Raw genomic sequence first — 16335 nt, forward strand, 5'->3', positions numbered from 1 at the left:
CTCAAGCCATGGATGGAAGAGTAGCTCGGTTTCTTTGGAGATCCGGATGGCTCTGGGGAAGGGAAAGGAAAGAAATTGGGGCGTCGGGTCTTAAAAGTTGTTGTCAGCAACGGCTGGAGCCAAAGTGGGTGAACAAGTAAATGTGGTGAAGAAAGCTGATGGTGCCCGGCTATCAAAAGAGATTGACTGGGGTCTTAAAGGCTTGAAGATAAACAAGCGGCCATCTAGCTCAGAAGCAACAAAGTCCACATGGAAGAACACACCAGCCTGTGTGATCGAGTGGTCCCAAAGGGATCAGTTACCAGGCATCAAAGAACAAAAAATCATATCATTGACTGCACACCTCCATGATAGGATCGCTGAAGACAAATGGGTGCATAAGCAAATGTGGTGAAGAAAGCTGATGGTGCCCGGCTATCAAAAGAGATAGTGTCTGGGGTCTTAAAGGCTTGAAGGTGAACAAGCGGCCATCTAGCTCAGAAGCAAAAAAGCCCACATGGAAGAAGCACACCGGCCAGTGAGATCACGAGGTGCCCAAGGGACCAGGTATAAGGCATCATGCAAAAAAAAACAACAACGATATAAGTGTGTGTATATATGTGTATATGTATATATATATACCATATTAAATGAAGGGGGAAGTGCAGAGTGGAGACCCAAGGCCCAAGTGTCGGCCAATGGAGAGCCCCTCATAGAGGGGTTTAGGAGAGGAGATGGGTTAATTAGGGTGTGAGGTAGTATCGATGAAGAACACAGCTTTCCCCCAGATCCTGGATGCTTCCTCCCCCCAGCTACCATGATCCGAATTCTACCTTGCAGGGCTGGATAGGACAGAGGCTGTACACTGGTACATATGAGGGTTGGAGGTACAGGGAATCCAGGGTGGATGATACCTTCAGGACCAAGGGTGTGAGGGACGATGCTGAGAGAGTGGAGGGTGAGTGGGTTGGAAAGGGGGAACTGATTACAAGGATCCACATGTGACCTCTTCCCTGGGAGAGGGACAGCAGAGAAGGGGGGGAAGGGAGACTCCAGATAGGGCAAGATATGACAAAATAACGATGTATAAATTACCAAGGGCATATGAGGGAGCGGGGAATGGGGAAGGAGGTGGGGGAAAAAGAGGACCTGATGCAAGGGGCTTAAGTGGAGAGCAAATGCCTTGAGAATGATTGGGGCAGGGAATGTATGGATGTGCTTTATACAATCGATGTATGTATATGTATGGATTGTGGTAAGAGTTGTTTGAGTCCCTAATAAAATGTAAAAGAAGAAAAGAGAAAAAAATGATTAGGGCAAAGACTGTACAGATGTGCTTTATACAATTGATGTATGTATATGTATGAACTGTGAAAAGAATTGTATCAGCCCCAATAAATTGTTAAAAAAAAAGTTGTTGTCAGATTAAGAAGATTTTCGTTCGCTGTATTTACTGCTTTTATTTTATAAAAAGTCATGGAAAAATCACTGAAGAATTTTAAATATGGTGAGTCAAGGCATTTTTTAGTTGAGGGAAGAGATTCTGTTCTAATTTTCTGCTTTTCTACATGAGCCTCAGGTATATGCAGAGAAATTAAAATATTCTACTGAATTAAAGCCTACAAAATGGCACTTCATCAAAGTATACTTCAATTCGCATGTACTTTTTTATTAGAATTTTGGGAGGGGATTTAAAATTACATAAAGAAATATCCTCTCTACCCAGTGGTGTAATTTTAACCAGTGAATTCTTTTTGCTCAATATTAACTGCAAACTTAAATATGAGGTAATTTGAAAGAAAATTAGAAAACATTCTAATTTATATCCTAACATGTAGAAAACTGTGTGGTGTTACCAGAAGAAGACAACTTACATATTTATATGCTGTCCTCACAGCAGGAGTCGCTTTGGTCATTGCTGTGTTGAACAGTGCGCCTCCTTTCTGCAAAGAAAAACAACCACAGAATTGCATTTTGTATAACTAAGACACAGAATTCCACTTTGTATCACTAAGACACGGAATTCCACAAAGTATCATTAAGACGCGGAATTCCACTTTGTATCACTAAGACATAGAATTCCACTTTGTATCACTAAGACACGGAATTCCACTTTGTATCACTAAGAGGTAATTCCATAAAGTATTACTACGAGTATCGAGTATGGAGAAAGAACTCTTCTCACAAGGAAAACACAGCTCTGCAAAATGATTTCATGTTTGGTATCTTCAGATAGAAAGTGCCATGTGCTGCTTAACACTCACAATATGTTCTAAAGAGGACATTATGTGATCTGGACTTTGAGAAAACACTGAATTTATATAAGATTTCAGCAAATTTCTTGGGTGTAGCCCAGGAGCCTACACCCAGAGCCATATAACTTTCTGCTACTTTTTCATCAAAACTCACAGTCACCATTCATCTTATTGTGCAGCAAAATCCTGGGGTTTGCAGCACTTGGATGTCCAGAGCTAGCACTAGTGGCATTGTAGCCTGCTCCTGCTTTGGCTTTAAGCTCTTGAACAAGCATTGTGGTTTAGCAGTGACTATTAACGTCATTTTTGTGTTTGGTCCTCAATCCATGTAATTAGTAATTTCTCCATATCTGCTATAAAAAAACAAACTCAAAAACTCATTGCCATTGACTCAGTTCTGACTCATGGCGACCCTAAGACAAGGTGGAACGCCCCCTGTAGATCGCTCTTTCATTTCTGTTTACTTTGTACCTTTCAGTGGAGTTGTGACCTTTACTAGTTTGGAAAATTGTTGTGTGTTTGAGATTAAATCCTCAATGTCACATGTCCTGATTAGGGTTTCTGGACTCTTACCACAGCACTGTAGGCCATGAACATATATTCAGATGAAAGTTATCTACATGGGCATTATGATGCACATGACTACATACATCAACATGGATTTGTGCTGCTTAATGTACACGAAACAGGGTGTTACATGATTTGGGCACTGAGCACTACGTTAAAATCCTATGGGAGCCTACAGAGTCATGCTCACGGCCACTGTTGCTACTGGAGCAGGCAGCAGGTCACAGCAATGGGCAGAGGCTGCAACAACAACCAGGTTGAGAAGGCAGAGTCCAGTGAGAGGACGTGAACAGGGAAGTGAGCCTGATGGACTGCCCCATCCCTGAGCAGCCACCTGCACACCGTCCCTCCCCATTACTGCCCAGCCCACCCAGGAGCCTCCAGCCAGAGCCACGTAATTGATAATCGGCGTCAACTGCCTGCATTGCACCTGTGGCCCAGGGCTGCAAGAGTCTGCGCTTGGGATGTTCAGAATCAGTAAGGAAAATACAAACAAAAGGAGAGTCCCTTTCCCTTTAAAAACAACAACAACAAAACGAAGAAGAACCTTGTTCATAAACACATGAGGCTTCCAAAAAGTTCACCTGTGCAGTTTTGGCAAGTCTGAACAATAATTGGTATATATTTGAAAGATGATTTAAAATCATTTTTATTGACTGCTTTGATATTATGGAATAAAGGTGCAATTTAAAAGATAATTCATTAGAAATAATAAAACTTCCATTAGGTCCTACTACACTGCCTAGTTTCTTGTTCAGGAATACAATACAGTCATCCTCAGTATCTATAGAGATTGGTTCCAAAGCATATCCTGCTTCCTTCACACCTACTTGTAGATATAAAACTGCCAATATTCAAGTCTCCCGAATAAAGTGGTATAGTATTTGTGAATAACCTACTGCACATTCTCCTGTATAATATAAATCATCTCTCTAGTACCCGATACAATGTAAATGGTATGGCGCCTAGATCTCTGACTGCTCCTCCCTCCCCCCAACAGGTGGAACCTGTAGGTGAGGACCTGCAGATACAGAGGACAACTGTGTGAGATGACAGTAAAAGTGTGCTTTCCCACTACAAACCATTTCTCTCTAAGGAGAAAAATTCCATTTTAAAATCATCCTTATGAACATCAACAAAATATGTTTAAAAATAAAACTGTTTAAATCTGAAAAAGATGCACAGATTTCACAAAGAGCACATGCTTTCACAGCACACCTTTAAGGGACATCTCCCGTGTATGCGAGCAAGGACTGGAGCCAAAGAACGAGCTTGCACACTCATACTTACCTTGACTGTGTGCACCCATTGTTGGTATGACCTCGGGCTCCCTGTAATACATTTAAAACGAGAAAGAAGATCCCAGGATTATTTTACCAAAAACAAATCCATAAATCAGAATTCATTAAGAATGATTATTACCAGCATATTAGTAGATGTATTTTACTCATCTGCAATACTTTGCAAAAACAAGCCACTATAATAACTCTAAATTGCTCTAATTGCTATGAGCACAGTAATTATACTTTTAAGAAGAATCATTTTCTCTTCACTCACTTATGAATTTATTGTAATTAAATAACCTATTTGTTTTAATTTTAATATTAACTTCTAAGAAAAAAATTCCAATGCTTTTAGATTAATATTTTAATGTTTCTTATCAATGTTACTTTTCACAAAGTTTGCCTTTTTGTACACGTAGTTTCCTTTAAACTAGCATTTTATTAAAATGGGGAGTCCTGAAGAGAAGAAGAACCATCCATAAAGCTTATTGGTAGACATGCCTTCTTAATCAACTTGTCAGACTTACCGTCACTCACAGTCTCAATTAATGAACTACCAAACACGTAATGTCATATATTTTATTTTAAAAGAATATCAGATAAATAAAACAGATGACAGCTGTATCAATATAGAAATATGTTTGTATATTATTCAGTCATTAGTGTTTGAGCCAAGCACAAGGCGAAATTTTTAAATGTTTATCTAGAAATGTACAAAATAAAAAAAAAGAAATGTACAAAATCTTGTAGAAAATATTGTTAAATTACAGTATACATTGATTTAACTTCAATGGCATTAAACAAGCTGGAGTACTGATACTATTTTCTAGTTATAAATCTGTAAACCTGAAAGATATTATGCAAGGATATCTGAAGTGAACCCAGCATTATCGTTATTTCAAAACCAGACCCACTGCCATGGAGTTAACTGCCCCTTATTCTGACCCTCCATGGCAGCGGAGAACGGCTCCTTAAGGTTCCGGATGCTGCAAATCCTACGGAAGCAGGCTGACTCATCTTCCTTTCAGGGGCAACCTGTCGAAAACCAGCCAATCCGGAGTCCAGGGTGCCACCAGAATTCCTCATAGTTTAGTTGAATTACTCACTGGCATCCCGTCCATTCTGTCTCTGACAGAGTGCATCTGTCTTAGGGTATCTGAGGCAATGAATTCTTATAGGAACAGACAGCCTCATCTTTCTCCACTGAGTAGGTGGGTAGGTGTGAGCCACTGGCTTGGCAGCCATTCGTCCAATGGTTACCCACCAGGCCACCACTGCTCATCTCACAGCTGTTAGCTCAAATGCTGACAGAACCAGTTATATTAAAATTGTGAAATGGCGTATTCAATTATAAATATGACTGATAATTTAGTCAATAAGATGGTGTTAATGGCAAAAAGGAAAAAGAAAACATCTCATCCAAAGTAATGTTTTATATAAACCAATTTCAGTTAGATTCAGCTGCCTTCCTGCTTGCTTCAATGCTTTAAAACTCCCCAAATCATAAGTGCACAAGTCACAGTAAGAAACAAATGCCTGTGGGTGAAGGGAGACAGAAGACAATGTAAATAAACTATGACAAAACAATAATAATTTATAATTTATCAAGAGTTAATGAGGGAGAGGGGAAATGAGGAGCTGATACCAAGGGCTTAAGTAGAAAGCAAATGTTTTGAGAATGATGAGGGCAACAAATGTACAAATGTGCTTGACACGATGAATGGATTGATGGATTGTGATAAGCATATGAGCCCCCAATAAAATGATTTTAAAAAGAAAGAAAGAAATGCCCATTGACTACTCACAACTATCCAGGAAGCACAAACAACCATGAAGGCAAACTGTGTTCTTCAAACAAATTATGGAGTTGATTTTTAAAAAATGCATTACCCCGTGTGTTCCTACAAAACTGAGGCAGTGCATCACGGCTCCACATGTTACCTTCCACTATTGCATCTGCACCCCTCTTCAGGCATACCTTATTTTATTGTTCTTTGCTTTGTGTACCTTCACAGAAGGAAGGTTTTAGGCAACCCTGTGTCCAGAGCAAGACTATCAGCAGAACTTTTCTAATAACATATGCTCACTTTGTGTGACTATCATGGTTTAGTAATTTGTATATTACAAACTTTCTCATAATGTCATCACACACTTAATAAACAAAAATATAGTATAAACATGAATTTTTTTAGGCATCTGAAACAAAAAAATCATGATTTGTTTTATTGCAATATTTGACTTTTGCAGTAGTCTGAAACCAAACTTTTGATGTCACGAAGGTATGTGTGTACTCAATATCAGGAAAAATGTCCCCAGATCTGAAAGCACCATCAATGGTCTTTAACATATGATGGAGTTCTGCTTTGACAAGGAGTTGCCAAAAAGTTGATTCTGATATAAGAAGAATGCCCCCTTTTGGTTGTTGTTGCTATTGCCTGTATCACCAGGAACAATAATCCGATCTTTATTTGCTTTTGGGGATTAGGAACATTACACCCGAGAATGATCACACCAGCAAAATCACACTGTCACAATGAAAAGTACTCCCCACAGTCCCTCAAAAGGACTGTTGCAAGTGTGGTTTGCAGTAACACAGATGCACAGTCTGGAACTACCTATGATCTGGTAAAACAGCTTTCCTAACAGACAAATAACAGTCAAGATGCCCTCTGTTCTTGAAAGCACATGATTTAACAATTTCTCTAAAGACTTCTGCCCCATGGAATTTAAAAGATTTTCTTTCTCATCTGAAATGATGAGATATTCAAAGTTACACTATGAATGTATTTTACAAGAAGATTTTATTAAGAACAACAATTTTTAAAAACTGTGTCGTCACCTAACTTGTTCACGAATTTTCACCTCTATGTAAAAGTTCATCAGTTCATAAGTTTTTATCTTGCTATTAAAAGTTAACAAATACGAATCACATATTTAGGACATAATAATTTTTCTAAAGTATTCTTAAAACTGTTTTATTTTAATTATTTGCCCCCAAATCTAAGAAAGCATGAGTAGACATCAATTTATATGTATTGATCCAGAAAACAAAGTATGTTTAAACCTCTGAAGCTTGAAGTCTACGGCTATCATAAAACATTAGAGCAACTGTTATTTAGAATTAATTGTCAAATCAAACTCACTACCATAAAGCCGATTCCAACTAATAGTAACTGGCAGGTCACAAAATGCTCTTACTAGGATATGAGGGGCCTTCAAAAGATTCCTGGAAAAATTCCTTTCTCTTTAATTCCATTTTCCATTAATATTTTTAATCCCCCTTATATTTGAACTCTAATTTTCTACTCTAAAATAACTCATGAAAGAATAGGCTCTCTATTTTTGAGGTATTAGCCACTGACAACCTTCTAAATAACAGTAGAAAAGTGTCTGGGGTGGTGCCGGGATATGAGCTCCTCCTGTGGAAAGGCACTCAAAATGCAACTGGAGAAGAGCTGCCTTCTCAAAGTAGAGTTGAACCTGATGCTACAGAGGGACGAGAGCTTTTAAGACCTTCATTTGCTAATGTTGCATGACTCAAAATGAGGAGGGGGGAAAAAGGACAAAAGGAAAGCTGTAAATATCCATTAGAAATTGGAAGGTACAACTCACAAAGTATGGCTCTATGAAAGTTGAAACTTCATAAAAACAAAACAAGACGATACTTCATGGCTTAAAATCAGGACAGGTGTGCACGAGGGATGCATCCTTTCACCATACTCATTCAATTTGTATTCTGAGCAAACAGTTTGAAAATTTGAACTATATGAAGAAGAATATGACATCAAGATTGGAGGTAAGCGTGTTAACGATCTGATGAGCAAAGAACACAATCATGGTTGCTGAAAGCAAGGACCTGAGGCAGTTGCTGATGGAAATCAAGGACTGCAGGTATCAGTATGGATTACAACTCAATGAAAAACAAACAAAATCCTCACAATCAGAGCAACAGACATCGCCACAATAAATGGAGAACAGATTGAAATTGATAAGGATTTCATTTTGCTTGGATCCACAATCAATGCTCCTGGAAGCAGCAGTCAAGACACTAAGTGAGATATGGCAGTTGTGCAAATAAATGTTAGTTGTGATCATGACAAGCACTTTAAATGCAGTACTTTTATTTCCTGATTCATTATTCCTCCAAATAAGAAATTTACTGTAAGACTATAAAACAGAGCATTTAAACGATACACATTTTTTCTGTCATCATTTCCTAAGGAAGTAGAAAAGTAAAAAGGCTACTCAGAGTGGATACTTTGTAGAGGGACAGCCCTGGATGAGAATAACCAATAATAAGAGTAATCTATAATTATTGCTATAGGAACAAACATGAATTCAAAGAATAAATACATTACTTAATGTAATAGTAAAATATTGCTACAATTTAAGTCCATTCCTGCAAAGTAATCTTTAAACGTTGTCTCTTCAAATTTATTCCTTTTAAGATCTAAGTGTTATATTACAACAAATTTATGACAAGCAAGCCATTCTTTGGCGATACTTAAAAACCATATGACTATTTTCCTCCTTAATAGTGAATTCAAATGCCAAAACAATCCCTAAGTCCTTCTTTAAAAAATAAGTGCATTCTGGAAATAAAAGCATTATTAACATTGTTCTTGGTAATTAAACAACGTTTTCTCACACTCCAGGTCAAAATATCTTTGCTCCTCGTGTGCAGACTTTCTTTCCCAAGACTTCACTCTTCATGTGAATTTTCTCGCACGAATGCCATAGAGTCTATACCAATGCTAGCAATTTACTGCGATTTATCTTTAAAAATGTAAATGGGTCTAAACTGTTTACAGATCCCAGAAAAAGATACACTAAAACTAATGATAATTTACTAATTCTTTAGATTTCTTTGGTACCTAAGTTGGTTTTGAAAAATGAAAAAAGAAATAAATGACAGACTGACCAGATTAATTGCAAAGGACAAAGAAACAAACACTATTAGTGCAGAGGAAATACATGTTTATATTAAGTGGATCTGAAATGTTTCTCTTCCAAAGCTCAGATAATTTGTTGTGAATATAACAAATGGTTTTATTTGAAACAGGAAACAGTTATGAAAAATAATCATGTTCTTAACTATGCAGTATTACATACATTTTTCACAGATCACTGTTTGTGCTTTTTCCTTTTCTAACTCATATTTTTAACTTCCAAGGATCTTCCTGTCTTTACATATTTCTTAGTATTACTTTCCCTTTGAGGGTTGAAGTTGGATGATGGGATCCCCAAGACTCTGCCTGTCTGTCACCCTTTAGTACTACAACCGAAGACAAAAGAAGACACACACACACATGCGCGCACACACACACACTGTTAGAAAATTTAACCAAGCATTTACCCAAGGACAGAGGACTAGGAAAGAAAGATGAATGGAATTAGCAAACACAACAGCGAGGAATCAAGATAACCTAGGTTATATTCAGGGGATTAAAAATGGATGAAGTAAGCTCAGAATTAACAGAGAACTCCTCAAGGAGAAGGATAAAGTGGGAGGGCTTGCTCTACCTGACTTTAGCACCTACTATACAGCCACAGTGGTCAAAACACTGTAGCACTGGTATAACAACAGATACGCAGACTAATAGAAAATGATACGCAGACTAATAGAAAAGAACTGAAAACTCAGAAGTAAAAAATCAGCATACAAACAACTGGTTTTTGATTAGGGCCCAAAAATATCAAACAGGAAGCAGATGGTATCTTTAATAAGTGATGCTGGAAAAAATGGATATCAACCTGCAGAAAAATGAAGCGGGACCCTTACCTCACTCCATGTACAAAAATGAACTCAAGCTGAATCACAGACCTTGAGGCAAAACCCCAAATTAATAGGGCCATTAATAAGGGAATTGGGACAAACCTGAGAACCTTGGCGTAGGGAATACATAGGCTATCAGAAACAGTGAAGGACACGAATACAGAAGAGTCACAAATTGACAAATGGGATGTACTGAAGATAAAACACCTGGTTTATCGGAAGAACTCACTAAGAGACAGGGGAAAGGAAGTGGGTGTTAACAAACCCAGGGACAAGGGAACATTAACAGAAGGTTGTAGGAGGCCTGGTAGGGCTTGATCAAGGGAGGGCAATGTAACCAAGAGGAATTACTGAAACCCAAATGAAGTGTGAGCATTATAGTGGGAAAAGAAGAAAGTAAAAGGAAATAGAGGAAAGAACTAGAGGAAAGAGGCAAAGGGCATTTATAGCGGTCTAACTATAGGCATGTACATATGTAAATATATTTATATATGATGATGGGGAAATAGATCTATGTGCATATATTTATAGGTCTATTATTAAGGGAACGGATAGACATTGGGCCTCCACTCAAGTACTCCCTCAATGAAAGAACACTTTGTTCTAATAACCTGGCATTCCAAGATGCTCACCTTCCCAACATGATCACTGAAGAGAAAGCAGGTGAAGAAAGTTGACAGTGTGTGGCTAACAAAAGATATAGCATCTGGGGTCTTAAAGGCTTAAAGACAAATGAGCGGCTATCTAGCTGAGAAGCAACAAAGCCCACATGGAAGGAGCACACCAGCCTGTGTGATTGTGAGGTGTCGATGGGATCAGGGATCAGGCATCAGAGAACAAAAAATCGTATCATTGTGAATGAGGGAGAGTACAGAATGGAGACCCAAAGTCCATCTGTAGGCAACTGGACATCCCCTTACTGAAGGGTCAAGGGGAGGAGACGAGCAGTCAAGGTGCAGGGTAGCAATGATGAAACATACAACTATCCTCTAGTTCTTTAATACTTCCTGTGCCCCCCTCCCCGCACCCCCACTATCATGATTCCAATTCTACCTTACAAATCTGGCTAGACCAGAGGTACACTGGTACAGAGAGGAACTGGAAACACAGAGAATCCAGGACAGATAAACCCCTCAGGACCAATAAAGAGAGTGGCATTCACAGGCGGGGAAGGTGAAGGTGGGGTAGAGTGGAGAATCAATCACAAGGATCTACATATAACCCCCTCCCTCGGGAGATGGACAACAGAAAAGTGGGTGAGGGAAGACATCAGACAGTGTAAGACATGACAAAATAATAATAATTTATAAATTATCAAGGGTTCATGTGGGAGGCAGGGTAGGGAGGGAGGGGGAAAATGAGGAGCTGATACCAAGGGCTCAAGTAGAAAGAAAATGTTTTGAAAATGATGATGGCAACAAATGTGAAAATGTGCTTGACAGAATGAATGGATGTATGGATTGTGATAAGAGTTGTATGAGCTCCCAATAAAATGACTTAAAAAAAAAAGAATTCACCAAGAGAGTAATCAGACTGGGAAAAAACATCTTCAACAATGACACATCAGACAAAGGCCTTATTAATAAAATCTATAATACTTTGCAAGCTTAAAATAATAAAAGATCTAATTGCCCACTAAGGATGTAGGCCAAGGATCTGAACAGAAGTTTCACAAGTGCAGAAATATGGATAACTAATAAACCTGAGAAAATGTTCCTGATCATTAGCCATAGGAGAAATGCAAATTAAAACTATGAGATACCATCTAACACCCTCAAAGATAGCCTAATGTAAAAAATCAGAAAGTAACAGGTGTTAGAGGGGCTGTGGTAAGATAGGAACTCTTGCCCACTGCTGGTAGAACTGTCAGTATATACTGCCATTATGGAAATTGATCTGGCAATATCTAAGACATATGGGAATCAAGCTACCATACGACCCAGCAATCCCCCTACTGGGCATATCCTCAGAATAGGCAAGAAGCAAACCATAGCCAGACATCTGTCCTCTAATGTTCATTGCGGCACAGTTCACAATTTCCATCAACAGATAAATGGATCAAAAAATTGTGGTAGACACATACAATGGAGTACTATGTATCCCTATAAAGCAGCAATAAACGCATGAAGCACGGTGCTGCATGGGAAAAACTGGAGGAAAGTATGCTAAGCGAAGTAAGCCAAGCACAAAAGGACAAGTACAATATGAGTTTACTGAGGTAAGCTTAAAAAATGAGGCATACTCTACTCAAACACTCCCTCAATGCATGAATACTTTCTTTTATTAAATTGGAACTCTATGATGCTCACTCTCTCGACACAACGGCTGGAGCCAAAGTGGGTGAACAAGTAAATGTGGTGAAGAAAGCTGATGGTGCCCGGCTATCAAAAGAGATAGTGACTGGGGTCTTAAAGGCTTGAAGATAAACAAGCGGCCATCTAGCTCAGAAGCAACAAAGTCCACATGGAAGAACACACCAGCCCGTGTGATCGCGTGGTCCCGAAGGGATAAGTTATCAGGCATCAAAGAACAAAAAAATCACATCAATGACTGCACACCTCCATGATAGGATCGCTGAAGACAAATGGGTGCATAAGCAAATGTGGTGAAGAAAGCTGATGGTGCCCAGGTGTCAAAAGAGATAGTGTCTGGGGTCTTAAAGGCTTGAAAGTGAACAAGCGGCCATCTAGCTCAGAAGCAAAAAAGCCCACATGGAAGAAGCATACCAGCCAGTGCGGTCACGAGGTGCCAAAGGGACCAGGTATAAAGGCATCATGCAAAAAAAAAAAAGATATATGTGTGTATATGTATATATATATGTGTATGTCTATATATGTATATATATATATATATATATACACACACACACACACCATATTGAATGAAGGGGTAAGTGCAGAGTGGAGACCCAAGGGCCCAAGTGCCAGCCAATGGAGATCCCCTCACAGAGGGGTTCAGGAGAGGGGTCAATGAGGGTGCGAGGTAGTACCGATGAAGAACACAGCTTTTCCCCGGGTCCTGGATGCTTCCTCCCCTCAACTACCATGATCCAAATTCTACCTTGCAGGGCTGGATAGGGCAGAGGTTGTACACTGGTGCATATGGGGGCTGGAGGCACAGGGAATCCAGGGTCGATGATACTTTCAGGACCAGGGGTGTGAGGGGCGATGCTGGGAGAGCGGAGGGAAAGTGGGTTGGAAAGGGGGAACTGATTACAGGGGTCCACATGTGACCTCCTCACTGGGAGAGGGATGGCAGAGAAGGGGGGGAAGGGGGGGGAAGGGAGACTTCGGATAGGGCAAGATATGACAAAATAACGATGTATAAATTACCAAGGGCACATTGGGAGGGGGGAGCGGGGAGGGAGGGGAAAAAAAAAGAGGACCTGGTGCAAAGGGCTTAAGTGGAGAGCGAATGCTTTGAGAATGATTGGGGCGGGGAATGTATGGATGTGCTTTATACAATTAATGTATGTATATGTATGGATTGTGATAAGAGTTGTGTGAGTCCCTAATAAAATGTAAAAAAAGAAAAAAAAGAATGACGAGGGCAACAAATGTATAAGGGTGCTTTGCTCAATTGATGTATGTATGGATTGTGGTAAGAGTTGTATGAGCCCCAATAAAAATATTTATTAATTTAAAAAAATTAGGCATAAAGGAAAAGTTACTATACATACTTTACTGGGGCGAGGTTCAGATACTATAGCAGGGGCCAAACCCCATCCAGGGATACATAAGGCAGCCAACTTAATAGGAGGGTAAAAGAAAGAGGGGTAAAAAAGACATGGTTAGAAGGGGAGCAGGATACTAACCCACCCAAGTGGAGGGTATTGTTTATCTCTCCACAGGAGAGAGAAAGAGAGACCAGGCTTCAATCTGGTGCACCAAGACGCGAATACAGCATACTAGCATGTAGTAGGGAACCAATAGAGAAATCTGTGAGGCCAGTCCCAATCCCAACTATGTGGACCCCCCTCCCGAGGAATACATGTCAGAGGATAGCACTAAAGCTACAGCTTGGGAGAGGGGTACATCTGATCAGAACACACAGGAGAAACGAAGAGGGAAGGAGAGTGAGGGGAACACACCCTGGTCCACTAAGCTCCAAGGAAAATATTCCTGCTGAGAGCAGCCAATGCACAGAGAGGACCATAGGGCTAGCCCCACCATGACACAGGATGTCCCTCACTGAACCACAGACCTACGGGGAACAACACTGGAGAAACATTGTGGCAATTGTGCCTGATCTGACCCCAGCACACTGGGGCGAAACACTAAGGGAATGCAACAGAACAGCAAGGGGAGCAGAGCAATGAAGTCCCAGGGGAATACCAAAAATAGACTTTGGGGACAGAGTATGGCACCCCATCAGACTCAACTGGAAAATGCTCCTATAGGTTAAAAAACAGACCTGGAACTGGTTATAGGCTTCTTTTCTTTTTAAGTCATTGGCTTTTTGTTGTTGTTGTTATTTTGTTTGTGTGTTGGCATTGTCTTCCTTTGTTGTTTTGTTTGGCAATGTCTCTGCATGTCTATCCAGATAAGATAGATCAGATAAACAATTCAAAGAAAACAATGGGACTGATGGCTTAAGGGGACATGGGAGCAAGGGAGAGGAGAGAAAGGAAGGGCAGGGGGGTTAACTAACCCAGGGACAGGGAACAAGTGAACTAAAATCGATGAAGAGAAGGGTGTAAGATGCCTAGTGGGCTGTAATCAGGGCAATATAACAGTGAGGAATTACTGAAACCCAAATGAAGGCCAAATGTGATAGTGGGGCATGAACAAAGTGAAAGGAAATAGAGGAAAGAAATAGGAGGCAAAGAACATTTACAGAGATCTAAATAGGCATGTCCATATGTAAACATAGCTTATGTAAGGATAGGGAAATATATCTCTGTATTTATATTTATATGTTAAGTATTAAGATAGCAGTCTCTTAACACAAGAAGACTTTGTTCTAATAACCTGGCATTCCATGATGCACACCTTCCTGACACAATCACTGAACACAAAATGGGTGCATAAGCAAATGTGGTAAAGAAAGCTGATGGTGCCTGGCTATCAAAAGATATAGCATCTGTGGTCTTTAAGGCTTGAAGATTAAAAAGTGGCCATGTAGCTGAGAAGCAACAAAGTCCACATGGAAGAAGCACACCAGCCAGTGTGATCATGAGGTATTGACGGGATCAGGTATCAGACATCAAAGAACAAAAAAATATGTCATTTGAATGAGGGGGAGTGCAGTGTGGAGACCCAAAGCTCATCTGTAGACAATTGTACATCCCTTTACAGAAGGGTCACAACGAAGAGACAACCCAGTCAGGGTACAGTATAGCACCGATGAAATATACATCTTTCCTCTGGTTCTTTAATGCTTCCTCCCCGCCACTATCATAACCTCAATTCTATCTTACAAATCTGATTGGACCAGAACATGTACACTGCTACAGATAAGAGCCAGAAACACAGGGAATCCGGGACAGATAGACTCCACAGGACTGATAATGAGAATAGATATACCAGGAGGGGAAGGGGAGGGTCGGGGGAGAGAGTGGGAACCTATCAAAAGGTAGGCATATAACCCCCTCTCAGGGGCGATGAACAACAGAAAAGTGGATGAAGGGAAACACTGGATAATGTAAGTTATGAAAATAATAATCTATGATGTATCAAAGGTTCATGAGGGAGGTAGGGTTGGGAAGCGAGAAAAAATGAGGAGCTGCTTTCAAGGGCTCAAGGAGAAAGAAAATGCTTTGAGAATGATGATGGCAACAAATGTACAAATGTGCTTGACACAATGAATGCATGTATGGATTGTGATGAGAGTTGTATGAGCCCCTAATAAATGATTTTTTAAAAGAGAAAAGGGAAAAAATGGATGAATTCGCTGAGATCAAGGGTTCAAGTAGAAAGAAAATGTTTTAGAAATACTGATGGCAACAAATGTACACGTGTGCTTAATGCAATCGAATGATGGATTGTGATAAGCTTTGTAAAAGTCCCAAATAAAACGATTAATTAAAAAATGGATGAAGTGAAACAAATGTTTAGAAATTGTTAGATGTAAAATAAATGTGCTGTTCTTGAAACCCTTAACCTATTTCACAACAAAAGGTTTAAAACCCTAATCAGATAACATGGATTTCTTTAACAATCCTACAGACTCACAGGACAGAAAATAGTTTTTCTAAGTTTGCATGCATTCCCAGAATCTTTGACCATACTTCTTTATTCCGATGTGAAATGAGCTTTTCGATGTCTGGTCCTCTTGGATTGCACATTTTAAATCAAGACCCACAAAAATCATGAAGGTCCTCTATACTCATATTGCTTTAATACTAGCCATGGGTATTGGCAACAAAAAGAATGTACAAGCTGCCACTGCAAAGACAGCTTGTAATGGGAAGATAATTCCTAAATATTTCTATTTCAAGAAACATTTTTCCTTCAGCCTCTGTGAATGTTGCTTC

The 16335-nt window shown here is 39.7% G+C and overlaps 1 protein-coding gene across 2 annotated transcripts in view; it reads right to left on the bottom strand.

Moving 5' to 3' along the window:
* Positions 1 to 16335, bottom strand: part of DENND1B (DENN domain containing 1B) — a 315144-nt gene that overhangs the window by 40557 nt on the left and 258252 nt on the right. For both annotated transcript variants that reach the window (XM_075528710.1, XM_075528703.1), the window contains exons 16-17: positions 4092 to 4132; positions 1854 to 1922 (exon numbers count right to left, since the gene is read on the bottom strand). In XM_075528710.1, the coding sequence (XP_075384825.1) occupies positions 1854 to 1922; positions 4092 to 4132 (110 nt within the window). The remainder of the gene's footprint in view (positions 1 to 1853; positions 1923 to 4091; positions 4133 to 16335) is intronic.

This window comes from Tenrec ecaudatus, chromosome 1 (genome assembly GCF_050624435.1).
Source record: "Tenrec ecaudatus isolate mTenEca1 chromosome 1, mTenEca1.hap1, whole genome shotgun sequence".
Taxonomy (NCBI): domain Eukaryota; kingdom Metazoa; phylum Chordata; class Mammalia; order Afrosoricida; family Tenrecidae; genus Tenrec; species Tenrec ecaudatus.